Consider the following 21107-nt stretch of genomic DNA (forward strand, 5'->3'; position numbering starts at 1 on the left):
TACACACCAATACTAAATGGTCAACCTTTTCTGATCGATTCCACAACGTTCCTTTCACAATGCAATCGCATGACCAGAACTAAACTTTATCTTTAAAGGGGAAGTCCAACCAGATATTGAGATAGTTTCAACACTGGTTGCTTTCTTTGACCCTCTACACAGTCACTCGTTTGCTACACTTGCATTTTTGCACAAAACACTAGGCACCAACTGAGGAAAGGAATACTTTGTGCTACACTATATATTGCGCTTCAGGGCTTCAATATTACACCATATCACAGACACTGATAACACGTAGGGCCTTTAACATTGTTAAACGATGCCTTTAAGCTGCATTTTCCTTGACTCCTTGACCCAGATAACATAAGCATTTAACAATGGTTAGTTTTCAATATTCATTCTTGCATTTCAATAAAATACATGAAGCGACACAGGCAAGAAACTTCATTTAAAAAAAACGCAATATTTTGCATTAAAGTTGAAATTGGTTTTATTGTATCCATATAAGAAGATTCTATACATTTAAAACTGAAAACAATTTTTTTTTTTCACGCTAATAACATAACTAAATTACAACAATTAATACATCTGACAATGAATGAATCATTCTGTTCAATTGACCAATCACATGTCTAATATAATACATAGATGGTGAAAATAGTATGAAAGAGTAGAAAATACATAGAAATCTGATGTTTTTTAATTTATCATGCATTGATCTACATGTATTGCATATTGATTCATTCTATACATAAGCTTAATTACATATTGGTACTTTTTTCTACACAACAGAGACAGACTACGGTAATCTGATTAAGTATCTTTGAAAACAGTCTATTGCTTTATGATTCCAAACTTTACATAAGGACTAAGGAGCCATATAAATAGATGTAATGGATTGGAAACGTTCGGTTTAGATTTAACTGCATACTGTTCATATAATATTGTTCTTGTATCGACTCTAGTTGTGTGTAATGATTGAAGGTTAAAGTATTAACATGTAGCACACTTTGCTATGACATATTTTGAGACTTTCAGTTTCATTTCATGATATATTTGGTTCAGCAAGTAAAAAATAGGTGTCCATTGAAACTTACAGTTATAAGGATAAATTCTACACATTTTCGACAGCATACACAATGCTGTGTTATGTGCCCAGCTGCCTCTCCCCCCACACACAAAAGAATAAATAAATGCATGCAAGTAGCCTAGTGCCATTCTGGATTTAAAAATATATTTGAAAGCATACCAACATTTCATAAGCCTTAAGGAAATTGATTATATTAAATTATGACTCAGATTCCAGCTTTAAATACTCTTTGTCAATTACAGATAGCATAGATGAAAGAAATATATACTAGAAGGAAATGTTGTTATTTTGATGATAGAGTCTCAATCCATCAAGGACAATTTTATACACGTAGTTTGATGTTTCTAGATATTTAAAATTTAGATATATATATGTATGCCAAAAGAACTTTTTCGGTCTTATCCTTCTGAATGTCTTACAGAAAATGAAATATCAAAGTTATGAAATAGAATGCAGATCTCAGTTTAAATACTTAAGTGGCTTTTGTCAATTTGAGTTTTAAATCAGTTTACCAGAGAATTTTAGAAGGAAACTTTTCTTTTTGTTTGCAAGGGTATAGTTATCAATGATTCAGGCAAGTTTGAGGTGTCCGGGTATTTAACAACGTATTCAGAATCTAGAAATATGTCAAATGATCCGCCTCTGTCTTGTCATCTTGGAGTTTGTTGAAGGTTATCTCTCCCTGGAATGGCTTGTAGAGACGAAGGAAGACGTATTTTCCATCACCGGTGGAGGCCTGGGGAGAGAGAGGAGAGAGGGGGGGGGGGGGGGGGGGAGAGAGAGGGGGGGGGGGAGAGGGGGGGGGAGAGAGAGAGAGAGAGAGAAAGGGGAGGAGAAAGAGAATGACAGAGAGGGGGAGGAGAGAGGGAGAGAGAAGGAAAGAGAGAGGGAGAGAGAGAGAGGGAGAGAAAGAGAGAGAGTGGGGAGAGAGAGAGGGAGAGAGAAGGAGAAAGAATGACAGAGAGGGGGAGGAGAGAGAGAAAGGGAGAGAGGAGAGAGGGAGAGAGAAGGAAAGAGAGAGGGAGAAGGAAAGAGAGAGAGAGAGAGAGAGGGAAATGGAGAGAAAGAGGGAGGGAGGAGAGAGAGATACAGAGGAAAAGAGAGAGAGAGAGAGGGGGAAATGGAGAGAAAGAGGGAGGGAGGAGAGAGAGATACAGAGGAAAAGAGAGAGAGAGAGAGAGAGAGAGAGAGAGGGGGAGGGGTGATAAAGAATGAAAACGGTAAATCACAGTACATGTGTAAATCATTCTAGACCTTCTAAATTACTGCTACTAATAATGATGAAAAATGTTGACTAATAATAAGGGTAATGGTGAGGATGATGATGATGATGATAATGATGATGATAATGTTAATGATAATAACAATGATCATAATTATAATAACAATGTAATAATATATGATAACAATAGGGTAATCAATATAATTAGTAATGACTTTACAACTAATCTTCTTTTTCTTCTTCTTAAATTCATTATTACTATTCTGAATTTATAGCACACAAATCTGGCTATCATAATTGGTACTCAATGGTATTAGGCAGATGGAAATAAACACCCTCGTCCCCCCCCCCCCCCCCAAAAAAAAAAAAATGGAAGATAGTGAACAGTGGTACTAAGGCCTAAAAAAATATGTTGTATTGCCCTTTTAGGTGCCAAAACATGGGTCGGTCGGTCAGAATTTTTTTTTCTTCCTTTTTTCTCCCTCTTTGGGCTGATATTCATCAGTTTATAATGCTTTAAAGCCCCACTGTACTATTTGTAGCTACTTGCTCCCTCTATATAGAAAACAATGCCTAAATGGTGCCCGTTGGTCCCCCATGATCTTCTTTTTCTTATGTTAATTGAGAGCTGAATTGATGAGATAACCACCTGTCAGTGACCACGCTGGGTGGTCTAATCCATCCTGACCAAAGTATCACAGACAGGCTTTAATATGATTTTTTTCTTCTTCAAAAAATCAGTAAAAAAAAGAAAAAACCTCTTTTAAAAGCCGACTGTAGATTTTTGGGTAGGTCGGGCAAAGGGAAATTTAACCTTTTTTTTTAAAACGTCTTATATTCTCCTTAAAGGTAAAGACCAGTATTTGAAACGCCCCAATTTCAAAAAATGAAATGGAAGCTCTTATTACCAATCATGTGAAAGAATATGTTTTGACTAATACATGATGATAACAAATTTGCCGGGAAACCGCCTACTAATTGATATATTTGGTAAATTAGTTTATCCATGGTCTGTGAGAGATAAACGCATGTGTCGCGCAAGTGTACGTATAGTCCCATATACATCTTTTTGTGTACAGTGCTTGAAACTTTACAAAGACTTGGCCAAATTTCTTATCATTTTGATGATTCCAGAACCTTGCAGTACACACCAATACTTATATGCTAGATGATCAACCTTTTCTGACCGATTCCACAACGTTTCTTTCACAATGCAATCGCATGACCATAACTGGTCTTTACCTTTAAATTGTGATTAGTGCAGTGAACATGAATACTCCTTGCTACTTCTCTGTAAAATTTCAGTAGTTGAGCCTCTAACTTAACATAAAGAGTTCCATACATGTATATAAGCTATATTGATATTGCCATTATTTATGGCCGAAAAAAACAAGTTGTTTAAAATCTGAAGGATGCATTTGCAATATCACCTGCTGAACAGTAATTTGTTTCTCATTCACCACCATAGAATTTTTATGAAAGAATAATAACTAGTCAATTAGGTCTATTAATGTGCTCTTTAAAATCTCCCTACAAACCTTGATGAAGTAGTTGATTCCATTGACAAGTTGGGTTGCATATTCCAAAGGCTTCAGGGATGCAAATTTCCTTCCTGCTGCTTCCTCTGCCTCTCCACGTACCTAAAGAAGAAAAACAATGTTAAAGTTATAATTTATTTACATACTAATTAAGGCCTTTTCGTTTGTGTGGACGAGGATGCTATTCCCGTCCTCTAACGATGAGAATTGGCTGCAGTCAACCTGTCCTACTCACTACTTTACAGATTATTAAGTACCCTTTTTATTTTTAGTCGACGCCCGTTCTGTACACGATGAAGCTGCGATATAGCAAGATGACGTTATTTTGAAGACGGGGTACTAGTTTTCTGACAAACCTCAAGTCATGGATGAACGTGTTCTCAAATTTGGTCTGAAGACGTGAGACGACCAGATAATGGGCAAATTGCTGAAATGGCGTCACATCTTTCACATCGTCTATGAGCTATGTGGACATGACAAACAATAATCAAGGCCCTAATATAATAATAAGCATGAGACCTTAATCACTTGATGAGCACTCACTGCAATGTGTAACCTCCCCTCTCGTGCCTCGCTAACCCAAATGATATACTTTATCTCTGCATAGATAGAGGCGATATAACTTAGCCAGACAGTCAGCAGAAGAACAACTGTTAATGTTAGAGACTGAACTTCTGAAGCTTTCTGTCTATTCTACTTGAACTTGAAGTAACTAACAATTTGAATAGAAATCATGGTAAAATGGTAATATTATGAACACTTGGTTGTAAATTATATATCTTGGTTGCATGATCGTAAGAGGTTTACAAGCTAAACTATGTTCTAACTTCATACACTCACTTTCTTAAGGAATCCCTCAATCTGCGTTCGATCTTCAGCACTAATCCCGGCATCTGCATCTTGGAAAGACTTGACGCCTGTCATCCCACCGACTCGTTTTTGGTGCGCCATGGCTGTTCCGACGATTCCCAGCAAAAGAATACTGAACAACACCAGGTCGTTCGCTTTGACGCGATAGAAAGAAGACAGAAAGAAAGACTTGTTCGTTACGGTGGTCATCGCACAAATATCCTTCACTGAAATTCCGAATGAAACGTTGAACGTGGCTGTTGAATTTTCGCTTCTCGTTGTCTCTTTACTTCGACTTCGAACGACTTGTTTGTTTTCCAGTTCTAAACATATGTCACCTGACCATTAGCGCATGAAGCTAGCCTTTGTCCTATTCGTGGGAGATTATCAAACGTGTGTATTTGGCAAGACACAAATGCTCTGATTTTCTAATAATTCAATGTTTGTGAATATTATTAAAATAATTTACTTTCATAGTATTTCCCACCACACATACTATTTTTTAGCAAACTGAAAATGACTGAAAATACATTTATATATCCGAAACTCGGTTCACTAACAGTTACACTTGTCATCGAGGCTAGCAAAATACGGGTGAGGGCGTTTGCAAGAACCATACCCACAGCTAGCTAGTGAAGAGTGAAAATTGCCACAGAGATATTTCTAATGAAAATTGCTCACAGACAATTATGACAGATGGGTTCAATATGTTAGGTCGATCAGTCACAGTCTTCGGCCCAAATTACACACGATGACACAATAACCTGAGAATATCTCAGAAAAAGATCGTATAAGCCTATTCTGATCGCTGAGTTTTCAAGCTTTGAGGGTCAGATTAAAATTTTAAAAAACTGAATCAAGAAAAACAATTTGAGCAGAAAAATAAAAAAATTAACACAAACAAACAGAAAATACGTAATGTTTTATTGTTTCGTATTAAGAATGTTTAGATTTATCCATTCATGTAGGCCTATGTATTTATCTATTAATTTGCTTATTTATATAGCTATTTGTGTATTTATGAATTTTGAATTCACTGTTATTCATTCATTCATTTAATATTTACAATTTTATTTCAGCAGCGTTAATTGCCTCAAACTGCTATCCCTGAGGGCTCTGCAAAATATTTGCAGCCTTGATAAAAAACAAACTGCACACCGTAACATAAGAATAATAATTGTGAACTTACATAAATAAATTCATAAGAAACAAATATCATGAATAAAAAAATTGTAAAGTTCACTGCACTCTATCTTTTTCTGAAAATATCCTACAAGTATAGTCTGTATATGTCTATAGGGCAAATTGGCCTGAACATTTTAGCTGTGGTGTCGGAAGTGTAACTATACAACATGCAGAAAGAAAGAACACAAATCTTGCATCATTTTTTGGCAATACCATTTCAGTTTAATATACTTTGTACAAAGTATTTCGTAACCATCATTGCCTATGTGTTTATGTGTGTGTGTGTGTTTCATTGTGTGGGGTGGTCTCTATGAGAGAGAGAGAGAGAGAGAGAGAGAGAGAGAGAGAGAGAGAGAGAGAGAGAGAGAGAAAGGTATAGCTAGACAGAGATAGAGAGACTTAAACTTGAACATTACAAGAGAGAATGGAGAAGAGAGAAAAAAGGGCGGATAGACTTGGTGAAGAGAGAGAGAGAGAGAGAGAGAGAGAGAGAGAGAGAGAGAGAGAGAGAGAGAGAGGGCTTAGTTTCAGTCGAAAGTGAAAGTATGGCCGTTGTACTGAGAACCCATATCTGACGTATTATTCATTAATATGGTTTCATATTGCTTGACTAGTCATCGACGGAGGACTATGTACTTGCTTGGCATGCCTCATTACCAGTTAAAGAGAAAGTCGAGTTTCTCTCAGGCAAACAAATATAGAAATAGAATAATATGTGAACCTCCTTTTAATTCATTTATTCCTTTGTGGAAAAACATTACAGTATGAATATTACCTGATTACAGAGAAATGCTCCCGTATTCCAAATATGAATTAAAACAATCATAATACAATATTGATAAAAACGTGTTTGCCGTGGTCAGTGTATCCATATATTTCATTTACGTGATCATTTTAATGAATCTGAAATATCACAATGCTTTATTCATCCATTGACATTGCATGGTGAATCAAGGAAAGTATGAGAATTATTTTACAAACGAAGAGGAGGGGGGGGGGGGAGATGTGTATACAAAATTTACTTTAAAATCTGCATGTGCAATAATTATTATGATATTATGCCCTTACTTGATTCGGTTGGGGGGGGGGCACATGCCCATGTGTCTCCTGGATCCGCCACATAACATACTATACTCAAACATTCCCGAAGAAGTTTATTTCCCAGTTTGCAATTGCATGACCATTCCCTCTAACGACTTGGCTTCTCCATGCGCTGAAGTTGCGGTGGTATATAAAGCTGCAACCAGTGCTAAACCTCTCCATTCTTTCGCCGTCCGTCGCAGTACTTTGAAACAGCCACGGAACAGAAGCTTGAGAGCAGAATCTATACTTAATTCCATCTCAGCACATTCTTTAATAATACTTCAAGACCATCTTCAAAAGACAAATTCAATTCGAACTCTATCCAGCTCAACCGATCAGGCCTATTTTATATACATTGCCGATTGATTGGAGACTTGTGAATCTTTTTCTTTGCCAAACTACTTTGCCTTAAATATCTGCAATAATGGTGAGTACCGTACCCTCTTGTCACAGTAACTGCCTTTCACCAAAAGTCCTTTCATTTTAGGGCAAACTAGATTTTAACGATTTTTCTTCTCAAAATATCACAAATCATATTCAGCAGACTGCTGAGACAGTGAGAGTGGGAGGGGTGGTAACTTGTAAGCTCTCTTCCTTAATAATAGATTAATATAGTTTACATAAGATTCAAAATGGAGCGTGATTTTAAAGAGGGGCAATGATATAGAGCGAGAAAGAGAAAGAGAGAGGTAGATAAAGAAAGAGAGAGAGAAAGAGAGAGAGAGAGGGAGAGAGAGAGGAGGGAGAGAGAGAGAGAGAGAGAGAGAGAGAGATAGATAATGAGATTAGGATGAGGAGATACTTGTAAATATGTTTTTTTTATAAAGCTATCGAGTATCAACCATATTTCAGTATGAACTCTGTGCATTGTATTGATCGCTGTAATCCGACTCTCATAATCTTATAACATCAGCCTACTACACTGTATTGTGTTGAAAAGCATCTCTTATAATAATGTATATCAACAGGAGGAAATAACAATCCATTCATACAGTGGCGTAGCGTTGATAAAGCCATTCGGGGGAGGGGGTGAGGGGTGAGGGGAGGGGGGCACTCACATCATGGGGAAGGTCTTTGAATGAAACGCGAAATCAATTAAAAGGCCAGGGTAGGGTAGTGTAGGATAGGAAAGGGATCACCGTCATCATCTTTACTTTTATTTTTCCTTTTCACCATACGACAGGGCGGCCGGGGGCACTTACCCCTTGTGCCACCCGGTTTCTACGCCACTTTAAATATACCAGCAGAAGAAATTAACAACCCCTAGCATGGTATACTGCCTTGTGTTTTTGTGGCTATTCAACGAAAAAATAAGAAAAAGAATGACAAGGGAAAAGGAAACATAGTTTGGGGCACATTTTGGTTCGTACCGTATGCTATAACTTTTAATTTATTGGGGGAAAGGGGCACATGCTCCAACGCCCCTGGAAGCGCGAATGCCAGTGACTGCGGAAATGGGTGTGAACAGGATGTTTTCAGAAAGAAAAAAAAAAAATCGTCTTTCAATTTTTCAGTAAACAAAACTCGGGATGGGACGATAGTTTGGACACTGAGCATGCGGGTGTACTAGCCTTATTGGCTTGTTATCCGATCTATTTATTTTATAACGGGATTATATCCAAATATTGACGCTTGTAATAAGTGTGCGGTCAGTTTATATGTTAGACCATACAAAGTGACATGCGTAATGATGCAGACCTCCACTTATGAGTTTAGGGGCAGATCCTGGATTATGTAAGATGGTGGGGGGGGGGGGGGAAGGGGGGGGGGTGTACTTTTCCAAAAAATTGTAAGTTACAAAAAAAGTAATCCAATTTTCCAGTGCCTTTTATATAGGTTGACAATTTGAAAGGTGGCAGGAGAACACACTTGACAGGGACACACTCTTGTTTGCGTATAGTTTAATAGTTATGTGGGCTTACAAGGGAGGAGAACACGTCCCCACCCCCGCCCCACCCTGGATCCGCCCTTGAGTCAGTCGATGGGTCAATCGTGTCACGCTAATCTGTTTATCAATAACGGGATTATATTCAAATATTGACGTCTGCAAATGTTTTTGCACAGTCGTCTTGCATGCGCTTGATGGGCAACATAGACCTACAGTATAAGGCAATGACAGTGGTGTAGCGTGCGTCCCCCCATGGATGGGGCACTGTTGGGACTTGGGTTGGGGGCGGAAATATGAGATTGACAAAATATGGCAAAGCAAGCTCGGCTACATAAAGTGAAGTTAGTATATGGGAGAGGGTCGAGTCGTCTTCTTTTCACGATGCTTTTCCCATCCCCCTCTTCTCCGCTTGCTTTTCTCTCGCTGCACCTTCATTTTTCGCCATCGTATGGAAGGGGGGGGGGGAATAATTATCTGTCCCCACCCCAAAATTACATCATTTTCATAAGTTTCCAACTATGGAATCATACCCCGTATTTCATAGATTACTTTGTTATGTGCGTTTTCAAACATTACAAATAATTTAACTGGATTAAAATTTTTACACAAACTGCCTCTTGCTCCCTTCTTCAGACACTACAATGGACAATAGTGATTTACACAAAGATTTATAAAAACTAAACCAAGCTCCATTAATTTTATCAAAACTAAACCAAGCCCCATTGGCGTATTTGAGTCATCACGGATTCCAGCTTAATTTCTGTCTCTCATCTGAATAGAGCCAGAAGGGCGTTTAACACGCGTCCACTTTTAGATGGACTTAATTCCCTTTCTGACTCTAACAACGCGGCGTCATCATTAACGATTGATCAGGGCCTTGGGCACGTTCACTAATGTGCCTGCACGAGGCGGAATAATGTATGTGGTCTTGGCTGTGAACGCAATGGGAACATGTTGCATCTCACAATAATGGATGAGTTGGGCACGAATGACTAATATAGAACCACGAGACATGGGGCCAGGAAAGGGAGGGGGGGGGGGTTACATTAAAGGGAGAATGTTAGAAAGATGAAGATGGGAACCTTGGGATGGGTACAGGATGCTCCGGCCAACTTAAAACGACGACAGAATTCGAAACAAGATATAGAGGATAAAGCGTGCGTTCAAAAGTTTACATAAGGAAGTAGGCCTATTCATAAGTGTTAAAGCAAATGTCAACTATTATCAAAATAATCATGACACTATAGATTATTAGAAGAAGACTTCAGAACATGACTTTTTGTGAATTAGAAGATAATGATAATAAAACAGGTAGAATAATGGAGGGGGTGGGTCATCTCTTACTCGGTGAATCAATTAAATGCGAAATAATAAGATAATTGGTTGGACATTAGGGGTGATGGAGGAGTTCGTTTAATCTTCGTAAACATTCCCGTTCTCCCCCTTAACAAATAAAAAAAGTCATTATGTTGACCTCTCTCTTTTCGCCTTGATTTCCAAGAGGAAGTGACCCCCCCCCCCATCCCCCGTATCTTCGCCACTGACTATTTCCCTCCATTCCCTCCATGTTGCAAATTAACTTCACGAAATTCGGAAATGCCCTTGTAACATTCCAGTCTAATCATTCATAGATACCGTCCAATGACTAAGACTTAGTGATGCTTTCCATGCATGTCACAAAGCGGATGCAATCGACATTTTCCTTTTCTTCCCTCTATGTAAATTTCACCTCACACCGCATCATGCATGTGCACCACTCAGCATCTCAGCAACGTCTTGTCTGAGAACATTGCACCCATTCATTCATGCACCATTATTCCTTCAGGATCTCTCCTCCTCAGCACATGGTTCGCACGAGTGGCGTAAATCCGAGAAGGAGGAGGAGGAGGAGGAGGACGAGGAGGACGAGGGGGGGGGGGGGGGGGGAATCTAAATCAGAGGGCGAGATTTCTCGCGCGAACATAATGGCCATGGACATGATGGATGCTAAATTTGTTGAGAAAATAACAACAAACGACAACCAAAACCAAAAGAAAACGAAATGAAGAAAAAGAAAATCAACAAGAACAACATCGGCCCCATTTAGAACGTTAAAAACTTATTATGATAATGAGTATGGCGTAACAGCTAGCATTTAGAAACAGAAATGTTCACGACTCATAAGAGTCATTAAAGATACTATGTCCCTTTTGCAGGCCAAAAAAATGAAAAGGTTACATTTCAATGGCATTTGAAAGATAATACTTATTTAGAACTCCCCTTAAGAAAATGGGGCTTGAAAATGTCTTTAAGTAGAAAAATAACGACTATTAGTTGTCAAATCGACTTAGGAGCTATAGAGCCAATAAATAATAGTCTTGATTTTCAGACCATTGTACCGCATGGTCGTACATTATGCTGCGCAAAGATTCAATCAGTTTAATTCTGGCCATTTCAAGAAGTGGGTTAATGATGTAGACAAATCCTTTACAGCTCATTTTATGTATGTTATTACCAAAGAAGAAGAAAAAGCCAGTCAGTCACTCAATACTGACAATAGTGTCTGACAGTGAAGTCTAGCAATTAAACGGGTTTCCTTGCATAATTTGAATATTAGGACACTGCTAACGTTTAAATTTCACAGATAGGACATACATGAAATATTTATAATTCCTGCAACTTCTACATAATTTAAGGTTGGCTGCAAAAGGGACATGGTATCTTTAAAGGAGGTGTTGTGGTCAAGTGGATACGTCGCCGGACTGTCGATCACAAGGTCCGCGGTTCGAGTCCCGCCGCTGCACTAATGTCCTTTGGCAAGACATTGATCTACATTTGCCACACTCCACCCAGGTGAAGTAAATGGGTACCTGGTAGGAATTTATTCCTTGAAACGCAGCGCGCGTAACAGCTGCACTGCTAAAGCCAGGGTAATTATGCTGCATTATTGTAGAGCGCTTAGAGACTTCTGACAAAGTAAGTGTTAGGCGCTATATAAGCACTGTAATTATTATTATAAATTGCCAAATTTTTCAACAACTGATACAACTTCAAAACCGCCCCCTTGAAAAGTGGGATGTATCTTATACAGACCAACACGCTCCGAGTCCCTCAGAAGTATGTGGGGGGATGCAGGATGTATACCCCATCTTCCCCCTGAATTTACGCCCTTGGTTTTGCACAAGGCGACGAAATCAGTACGGAGTTTGCGCCGGGTACGGTCGTGGCAGGTCGAGTGACTCACTCGTTCGTCTCACCTAATTGATCTTACATGCGGAATAATTCCACGCTTTGACAGTTTTCTTTTGCCCCCTCAACATGCCCCCTTTGTCCCGTTTCTTTCAGTTGGGATGAGCATCTGTGTTAAAATGGAAAAGGGGGTAACCCCCTGAGAGCCTGCCAATAATGCTTGGACTTACAATCATTCCGCTTTTGAACTCGAATAAATTATGAACAAAGTCTTCTTCTTTAATAGGTTTTGCAGTAAAAGTCGTTTAAAAAGCAACTCATTTATTTTTCATGATTTGCAATCTGCAGACGTTAGCCAATGACACGCGAGAAATCAGACTGGGGTCTCGAACCCATGACCTGACTGATCGAACCACTAAGCTTGATTAATTGCAATCATTCTTCTACTTTCTTTCTCTTTCTCTTTCTCTTTTTTTCCCGTTCGGTTTTGCTTCTCTTCTCTTATTATCACCCTTGTTTGCCGTTAACAAGATCGCAAAATTTTTCGAAAAATGAACTCAAGATAAATTTCAACACCTTAATGTATGTCCCATAAAAATCATGTTTGGATTACCGTACGTAATTATGTCATTGTCACGTTCGCAAATTTCTCAATGTGACTTACAAGGCCATTGAAATTACCTTAGCTTGATTTCTCAAAAGTAGTTGCCATCATGGTTCGTTAATTCTTCTTCATCTTTCAGATTGGTTTCTTCTTAATCTTCTGCTTCTGTATTAATTAAAGTTCTTCTGCTGCTTTTCCTTCATTTAACTATTTTCAGTTTTCTGTTTAATCCCATAATGGTGTACTATTGTTTAAAAGAAAAATCATGACTTGTATATTATAAACAAATGGAGAGAGGCAGAAGCTGAGTTATACATGTTTATGATATCATGTTGCATAATGTTTATACTTTGGCACAAAAAGCATCTCGAAAAGTAGTGTGTATTTGAAAAAAAGGGAAAAACAAACATAATTCTGAATTATGAATTCTCATTCTTCAATATTCATTTATTCCTTCTTCTAATTTGCTCTCATCTTCTCTCTTTCTAACACGAGAGTCATAATATATCTCTGCCTACATCATCATGATTATCAATGTCTATTTCCTTAATGACCTCATTATGAGGTCATCGTGTCTATGAGTGACCGTGAGTCCACGTGGTTTCAAGATGCTATCATCAGACATGGTAAACAGTACGGGTGTGTTACGGGATAAGTATGTAGACAGATACCAATCCATCTCGTCAGCGGTGTAGTGATAGGGGTACGGGGGCACGCGCCCCTCCCCTATCTAATAGTTAAGGGGGGGGGGGGGGGGGGTAAGAGGACATTTTTTTTTTTGTGTCGAATAATTTGAAAATTTGGTCCATCGGTATTGGGGGGGGGGGGGCGGGAGGTCTGTCGTTTTGGGTCCCCAATTAGGACAATTTTTTTATTTTTTTTTATTTTTTTTAAAATTTTATTATTTTAAAAAAATAAAAAAATTCTCTTCTAGGGATACATTCTATAGGATTTTGTGAAAGAAACGTTATAATTTTTTTCTTTCTAATCTTCATTCGTGGCTGACGGCTGTGTGACAATTTTGTACATGAAGCATATAATGATGATTGAATATATCATACCAAACAAAATTGCAGGGGGTGCTGTGCCCCCCCCCCCCTGGAAAAATTCCGGGGGTGTTGCAGCACCCCCAGCACCCCCGCTTCCCAGGGCCATGCCCCCATAGTACCGGATCCACAAAGTACGCCACCGTATAGACCCCCTCGACCATCGCTCTTAAAAGGCCATTCACGGAAACCCCACGTATATTGGCATGTAAGGGGAAGTTCAACGATCTTTAGACCATCTTGTTTTAAAGTAGCGGCTCACTTCAGTAATTGAAAGAGATTACAAGATCTGCGATCGCAAAGACTTCCTAAACATCGACTCAAAGGCAATTTCAATATTTATTACAAAATGCGACAGTGTACGTAATGTTCGCACATTTTAGTGGGTGATTATAGGCTATTGGAATTGCCATACGTTAACTTTTCGAAACTCTGTGCTACCATGTTATGACGAATCTTTACCCGTTTACATAGTAGAGGCTTTCGCACCTTCTATAATTATTAGTTTGCATTGAAAGTCGGGCAAGCATTCAGGTTGTCCAGAACGGCCTTTGTTAAAAAAGGGATGCAAAACATTTGAATATGTTATTAAACCGGTCTATTAGTGAGAGGAAGAATCGTATAAACCATCATCATTAATATTATTCAAGATAAAACATCGTTTGTGCCACTTCAAGTTCTAGAACCTGTATGCACGTACGCCAAACTTAAACAAAACACACAAGTGTGGGTCAAGTTACTTTCGCTTGGTAATTAATTATTCATAAAAATGTTTTCGCTTTCCAAAACCACCAGACCACATTCCCACTTCATATACATTCAATACTGTGCGTCTAATTGAGTAAGAATATACCGATAGCATCAACCTACAAAATAACACAGAGTGGCAGACGGGGGCGGGGTGGAAGGGGGGGGGGTGGTCATATTCATATTCACATTTATTTCATTTCCAACATGTGCCGCGGGCAAAACAAAATCAACGAACATTCAGTGCACGGGCATATACAGAAAGCAATTTGCCCCTAATGTTGTGTACCTACTGAAAATTAAGACCACAGAAGACCCCCAAACGACCTGAGCAGGCACATGATTATTGCGACAACCCTCTTCGGAGAACTTCGTAGTATAATGAGCGCCTCGGAATCTGATGACCCCCCCCCCCCCCCCCCCACATTTTTCTTGCTTGTCCCAGACTTTCCTGATTTGAGCCCCCCCCCCCCCCCCTCTCTCTCTCTCACTTGGCCAGAGAATCCTTGATCCGCCACTGGTACATAGCTTCAGACTCGTCTGGAAAACTGATAAATAGACTGAGGTTATAATTAGCTAGATGCCATGCATGAAGAGCTTCAACTGTAGATTATCATGAAGTGAACATAACTGCGGTTTTAGTTTCTTAAAGCAATCATGTATGGAGAGGCCGCTTAAACCAGCTATTTTTATAGAATTATGTAGACTAAAGAAAAATTATAATTAATTTTGCCCATTCTTCTAGTTTAATTGCCGATGGTGTAGGCCTATCCATTGTTTCTTGTGCTTGTCTTTTTTTTGTTAGAATTGTTTTCGAACAGTGCCCCTCCTCTTGATTACAGAATTCTGAATCCGCCTCTATATAATCATGAACATGCCCATATTGAGTGTGATCGTTGTATGCATAACATGTACAAAGCGTGAATCATAGTTACTCGTGGAGACCATTCACACAAACCCAGTCAAACATTCCATTTCCAAGACGAATTCCGATATGAACGTATCAAATGATTATTGAACATCCATACGTTAAGGTGACGTTGAGTGTACGTAGCTTTAAATGTATACAGTTTAAGTATTATTGTGCGAACCTACACCTTTCAAGTAGGTTCGTTTTTTCATTTCTTGTATTATAATTTTGCTTTACAATGACTAAAACGACAATGTCAACGATATTTCAATTCTCATTTCTGCTATATCATCACGTTTATTATTGTCTGTCATTGTTTAAATTATGTTTAAAGAAATGAACATAAATTTGCTCTGTGTAGAGCGACTACTACTACTACTACTAGTCACTTCTCCACCCCCCCCCCCCATAATCGAAAATAAAGAAAGAAAGAAAAGAAAGAAAACGCGAGAAAGGGGAAAAGGGGAAAGGGAGAAGGGGACGACTTAAGGTGTCCCTTATCGTACTAACGCTCCTTGAATAGGCGGACGCATGATATGCCACTCAGTGTGTACCCCAATATTAACTTGTCGAATGTAATTAAATACACAACTTCGGAATGCATATACTGACTGGTTAAGAGAGTTTAAAAGAAAGTAGGCATACTCAAACTCATCAATCATCACACTCGATAACGGTTTCACATGACACTATCTATTTATAAGCAGGGAAGTGGTATCGATTTCTCTAGTATAAGCATCATTCTTGATCATTTGGCGATGTTTTGTGAAAACAGAATTTTCTGATCTTCCGTATGGGTACCCGGTAGGATGCGAAAGCTAGCAAGTGTGCGCATGTAAAAATGACGCCTGGCTGGAATGCTCCCCAGGGAGTGGAGAATGTACGTACATTGTGTGTGGGTAAGCCTGAATCCAATGACCGGGGTAATAATATACTTATCTGTAAAGCGCTATATAAGAACGAGCTATTATTATTATTATTATTATTATTATGAATTAATTACCGACACTGCACATCCTCCCCTCCCCCTCGATAATCTTGAAAATATACCAATATTCCAGGCAACAGTCCTCCCATATTCAGGCTACGAGGTGCCCGAGCTTGAATCAATGTTTAATTTCAATAATATTTAGTGGTATTTAGTATTATTTGGATGACGAAACAAAATTGTTGCGATAAAGCGAAGCGAGCAAACACCACTAAAAAAAATTGGAAAGTTGGTATTCAAAACGAGGCGCCAGTCCCTAAGCGAATATGTGCCTGTATGAACATGATTCTCAAAAGCTGTGACGTAATATTTTGTTACAGCAATAGAGTGTGCACATCTTTGAGCTCCTTTATCTGAAGGAATGAATAATTTAAAGAGTCATGAATTATGTGTACGCAAACTGTGGTTATATTTGCCCACGTCCCATTAGAAAGACGTTGTTTACGCGAACCAAAGACTGAGATGTATATCTCTTTGCGCGAACATACGGTTTTATCATTCGCTGCTCAGACGGTGAAATTCAATGTTGTTTTCATGATCGGTTGAACAGATGCTTGTATAACTTCCACGGGAAATTGATCTTGAAATTGGGCAACCAAGGGGGAAAGTTTGAAAGAGATGAGACTTAAAAAAAATGAGCCTTAAAGAGAAGGTTGAGTTCTGGGAAGAGGTGGAAAATAATTTGTGAGCGTTATCATTCTTATTATGCAAGTGTGGAAGAACATCAGATAAGACATGTTCCCTGAAAAGCATGGCTCTTCAAATGGCTTTATATTCTAAATATGTCATGTAACTCGTAAAACTCGGGGGTAGGTTTTTTACGCTACGTGTTCGTGTAGTCCCATATACATCTTTCTGTGTACAGTGTTTGTAACTTTACTAAGACTTGGCCAAATTTCTTATCATTTTGATGATTCCAGAACCTTGCAATACGCACAAATTCTTATATGCTAGATGATCAACCTTTTCTGGTCGATTTCACACCGTTTCTTTCACAATGCAATCGCATGACCAGAACTCAACTTCATCTTTAATTGAGCAAAACGATGAAAGGTGTTTCTTTGTGAGATTATGTGGTGAGAATGTGGCGCAATAATGCCTGGTGACTAAGAGAGAGAGAGCGGTGACGATTATAAATGGTGAAGAATTTGAAGGAAACTGAGATGAAAATTAATGAATTTGCCGAAAGGGAGATGAAATTTGATGCTGTAAAACTGATGTTAAATGCAAGGAAAGTGCTCAAGATATATATTAAATCAACCGCATAAAAAACTAGTATGTGAAGGAGCAAGAGAAAGAAGGAGTAAGAAAGAGGATGGTAGACGAACTTGAGTAGAGATGAGAGAGAGAGAGAGAGAGAGAGAGAGAGAGAGAGAGAGAGAGAGAGAGAGAGTGAGAGAGAGAGAGAGAGAGAGAGAGAGAGAGAGAGAGAGAAGGGGGGGGGGTTGGCATAAAGAGCGGAACAAATAGTGAACAGGCAAGTAATAGAAGAAAGGAATGAGACGGTGTGACTAATATAACCATAACAATAAATTTTAAGACAGAGAAAGAGAGGTATAAGAGAGAAAAGGGAAGAGATGGAGAGAGAGAGAGAGAGAGAGAGAGAGAGAGAGAGAGAGACAGCCAAACAATGAGAGAGAGAGAGAGAGAGAGAGAGAGAGAGAGAGAGAGAGAAATATATATTATATCGAAAGGCAGTGTATATGATAGAGAAGAGGAGAGAAAGGAAAGGGGAGGGGGTGAGAGATGGAGGATAATGTGTCGTGAAGATACGAAGTGGGTAGCAAAGCCATTGCAATTACCATGATTGGAACTGATACAAAGACAGAGGAAAATCAGTGTTTAAAAAGTATTGACGTAAGAGGCTTGTGAACTGAGACAAACTATGGTAAAACAAAAACCCGAATAAAATATTGTCTAAATCTAAAAATAGGTGAGCAGACAGAATAACAAGAAAAATCAGATGACAGCTTATGGATAGAAACACATGAGAAGGAGGGGGTACAGCTTTGAAAAAAACAAAGGCTTTTCTTTTTGACAGCTGAAAGGATGAATGAATGATACATAGTGATGCGGGAGTAAAAAGGAATTTTATCCGCCTGATGGTGTTTATGTAGTCTCACAAAAACTATTTTCATATCACCGGTGTAATAATTCTTCGCCGCTTCCAAATATGGGCACGGTGTACCGCTAGCATGGCTCAGCGAACTCTCATCAATCAACGCGGGAAAATGATGAAGAGAGAGAGAGAGAGAGAGAGAGAGAGAGGAGAGAGAGAGAGAGAGAGAGAGAGAGAGAGAGAGAGAATTATATTCTCTTATTTCATTCATTTGAAATGCACAAATCCCTGTATGGAAACTACCCACTCATACTGTTTGTGCAGTATCTCAGGTATGTTATTTACGCGCGCCTCTCTTTAAAAAAAGAGACGGGATTGTAGCATACCTTCGCAAAACACAGTAAGTGCAAAGCATCACAAATGAAAACCATAAAAGGAATCCAAACTTTTTATATATCGAGATCCCCTCTCCCATCATATCCCATAGGAATAGATAATACAGAAATAGTATGTAACAATGATCTCTGAAGTTCTTAATTCTTTTTTTTTGGTTGTTGAGGGGGGGGGGGGGGGGGGGGGGGGGGGTGGGTTTAGGGGGAGGGTGGTGTACAGGTCCTGTCCAATTTATACTCACATTGACGTTTAGTGGCGTCCCCCAAGGTTCTTTATTAGGTCCGCTCCTTTTTTATTTTATACATCAATGGTCTCAAAAACTCTTCTGAAATCTTATCATTTATTCTTTGGGCGCTATTATAACCGAGTTTATCTTCCAAAGGTAATCGGTCAAAATGGGGGGGGGGGGAGACGCCTATGTTTAAAAAATAAGGGTATATGCTTTACAGGCACAAGAAGATAGACGCCAATGTAGCACAGCTGTATTTTGTAATCCCATTTGTACACCTTCTTTCCTTTCCCCTTGTATTTTATTAATAATGTTTCAAAACGGTAAAGAGACTTCATTAGCAGCGATGTATTACATGTACATTGTTTACAAGCAATGGCATAACAAATATGTTGGCCCCTTCTTCTACTAGTGTTTTCACTCAAAGGGAATTTTTTTGTTTGTTTGATCCTGCTCCATTTTGGGGGCATTATCTATCCTCTTTGTAACTTTCTGTCCTGTCTTCCCACCTACATAATTTCTGCCAGTTTGTATGAAAATCTATTTCCCCTCTTTGTCTGTCTGTGTTTGTGTGTTTCTCTATTTGTCTGCCCCCCTCTCCTCTCTCCTCTCTCTGTCTCTCTGTCCACTCTTTCTCAACACTTCTCTCTCTCTCTCTCTCTCTCTCTCTTGTACCCATAATGACTCCCAAATACAAACGTTACGTTGGGAATCGTCTTCATTAATTCTTTAAAACACTTTGTGGCTTTGTCTTAATGACCGCGTGAAAATTCCACAAGACGTCTGGCAACTGTAACCACATAAACCAAGTTCCAGCTCTTAATTTCTCTCCTCCGTCTTGCCTTTGTTCATGCTGTTGTCCAAAGTAACGTTTCTCCCACTCATTCCTTCGCTATATGAGATGCTGAGATGCGGGTTGCACTTTTCTCGGCGGGGGTGTTGTGTCTGTTCGCCATACCTGATCTTTGATTGACGTATACGTGCATGGATACAAAGTTTGTATCCGTGGCGTGCGCCTGTAATCCAGCTAACAGTGGAAGTTACAAACTGATTCAGCCGAGGACGCAGGTTCGAAACTGAGTCACGTCTTTCGGATGGTGACGTAAAAAAGTCGGTCCCCAGACGAAAATAATCATATCTGATTGATACACGTCTGTAAAAACCCAAATACACACACACACAACCTGCGAATAAGCCCGGCCCGTTCACATTGGCGGTGCACAACCCTCTCTACTTGCACACATCGTAGACAGGCCCCGTTCACAACAAGGACGTTCAACCCCTATATTGCGTACGCTACTCAAGACATACCCGTTTACATTGGTATATTAGTGGACGCTTGACTGCTCACTTACGAAGGGCATTATCATTGATGGTGCACAATCTTCGTATACTATATTGCATTTGGTCATGACAGACCCTCTCGGATTTGCTTGTGTGTTTTTTTTCTTGATTAACTGACTGCTAAGAAGGCATGTGTATGATTGTAAGTAAGCAACCAGAGAACCGACGGCTGTAAGTCCTCTATAAGGAACTTGGTATATAATGAGGATTAATGCCTTACCAAAGGGCACTAGCGCACCGACTTGGTTTCGAACCCGGGACCTTCCGGTTGCGAGACCACTGCTCTTTCACTGAGCCATCGCGCATGGTAGTGTGCAGCACTTCTATTGCACATGTTCATGACAAGTCCTTTCACATTGGTAGTGCAGAACCCCGATTTTACGCACGTACAAGACAGAACCGTTTTAACTGTGTGTGTGAACAACCCGCCTCTTTTACACATGTTAACGATGTTAAAGCGCTAGCATTCCATCTTAGAAACGTGAAGATATGTGCTGTTGATAGACGCACATTATAGGAATAGTTTCTGTCGATTTCTGAGCATTTACTCCTTATTCATATTAGCGTCTCATGTTACGTGTTCAAAGTCTTCCATAGTAATCTCCAAGCTTCTGTATTGTCTACTAAGGCATCTGTTTATATAAATTAAACGTTTAACATTTCTTACTATAATTTTACAGAAACAAATCTAAGTATGTTTGTGTAAAAAGTATACAGGTTTGTACTGAAAGTCAGTAGAAAGGAAAGATACCCTAAATAAATAT

At 39.2% G+C, this 21107-nt stretch overlaps 2 protein-coding genes across 2 annotated transcripts in view; one reads left to right on the forward strand and one right to left on the reverse strand.

Annotated features, from left to right (window-relative positions):
* Nucleotides 1–463: 463 nt before the first annotated feature.
* LOC579529 (cystatin-A2) lies at nt 464–5028 on the reverse strand. Its single transcript, XM_779639.5, has 3 exons — nt 4691–5028; nt 3851–3952; nt 464–1826 (listed from the first exon to the last, which is right to left on the reverse strand). Exons 1-3 carry the CDS (start codon nt 4907–4909, stop codon nt 1707–1709), a joined length of 441 nt encoding a protein of 146 aa, XP_784732.2. The 5' UTR covers nt 4910–5028; the 3' UTR covers nt 464–1706.
* Nucleotides 5029–7141: 2113 nt separating this feature from the next.
* The window catches only part of LOC577916 (tubulin alpha chain), a 31953-nt gene continuing 17987 nt past the window's right edge, over nt 7142–21107 (forward strand). The window contains exon 1 of the mRNA XM_003724808.3: nt 7142–7394. Coding sequence (XP_003724856.2) covers nt 7392–7394 — 3 coding nt within the window. The 5' untranslated portion in view covers nt 7142–7391. The remainder of the gene's footprint in view (nt 7395–21107) is intronic.

Source organism: Strongylocentrotus purpuratus, unplaced genomic scaffold (assembly GCF_000002235.5).
Source record: "Strongylocentrotus purpuratus isolate Spur 01 unplaced genomic scaffold, Spur_5.0 spur5_scaffold_21, whole genome shotgun sequence".
In the NCBI taxonomy this organism is placed as follows: domain Eukaryota; kingdom Metazoa; phylum Echinodermata; class Echinoidea; order Camarodonta; family Strongylocentrotidae; genus Strongylocentrotus; species Strongylocentrotus purpuratus.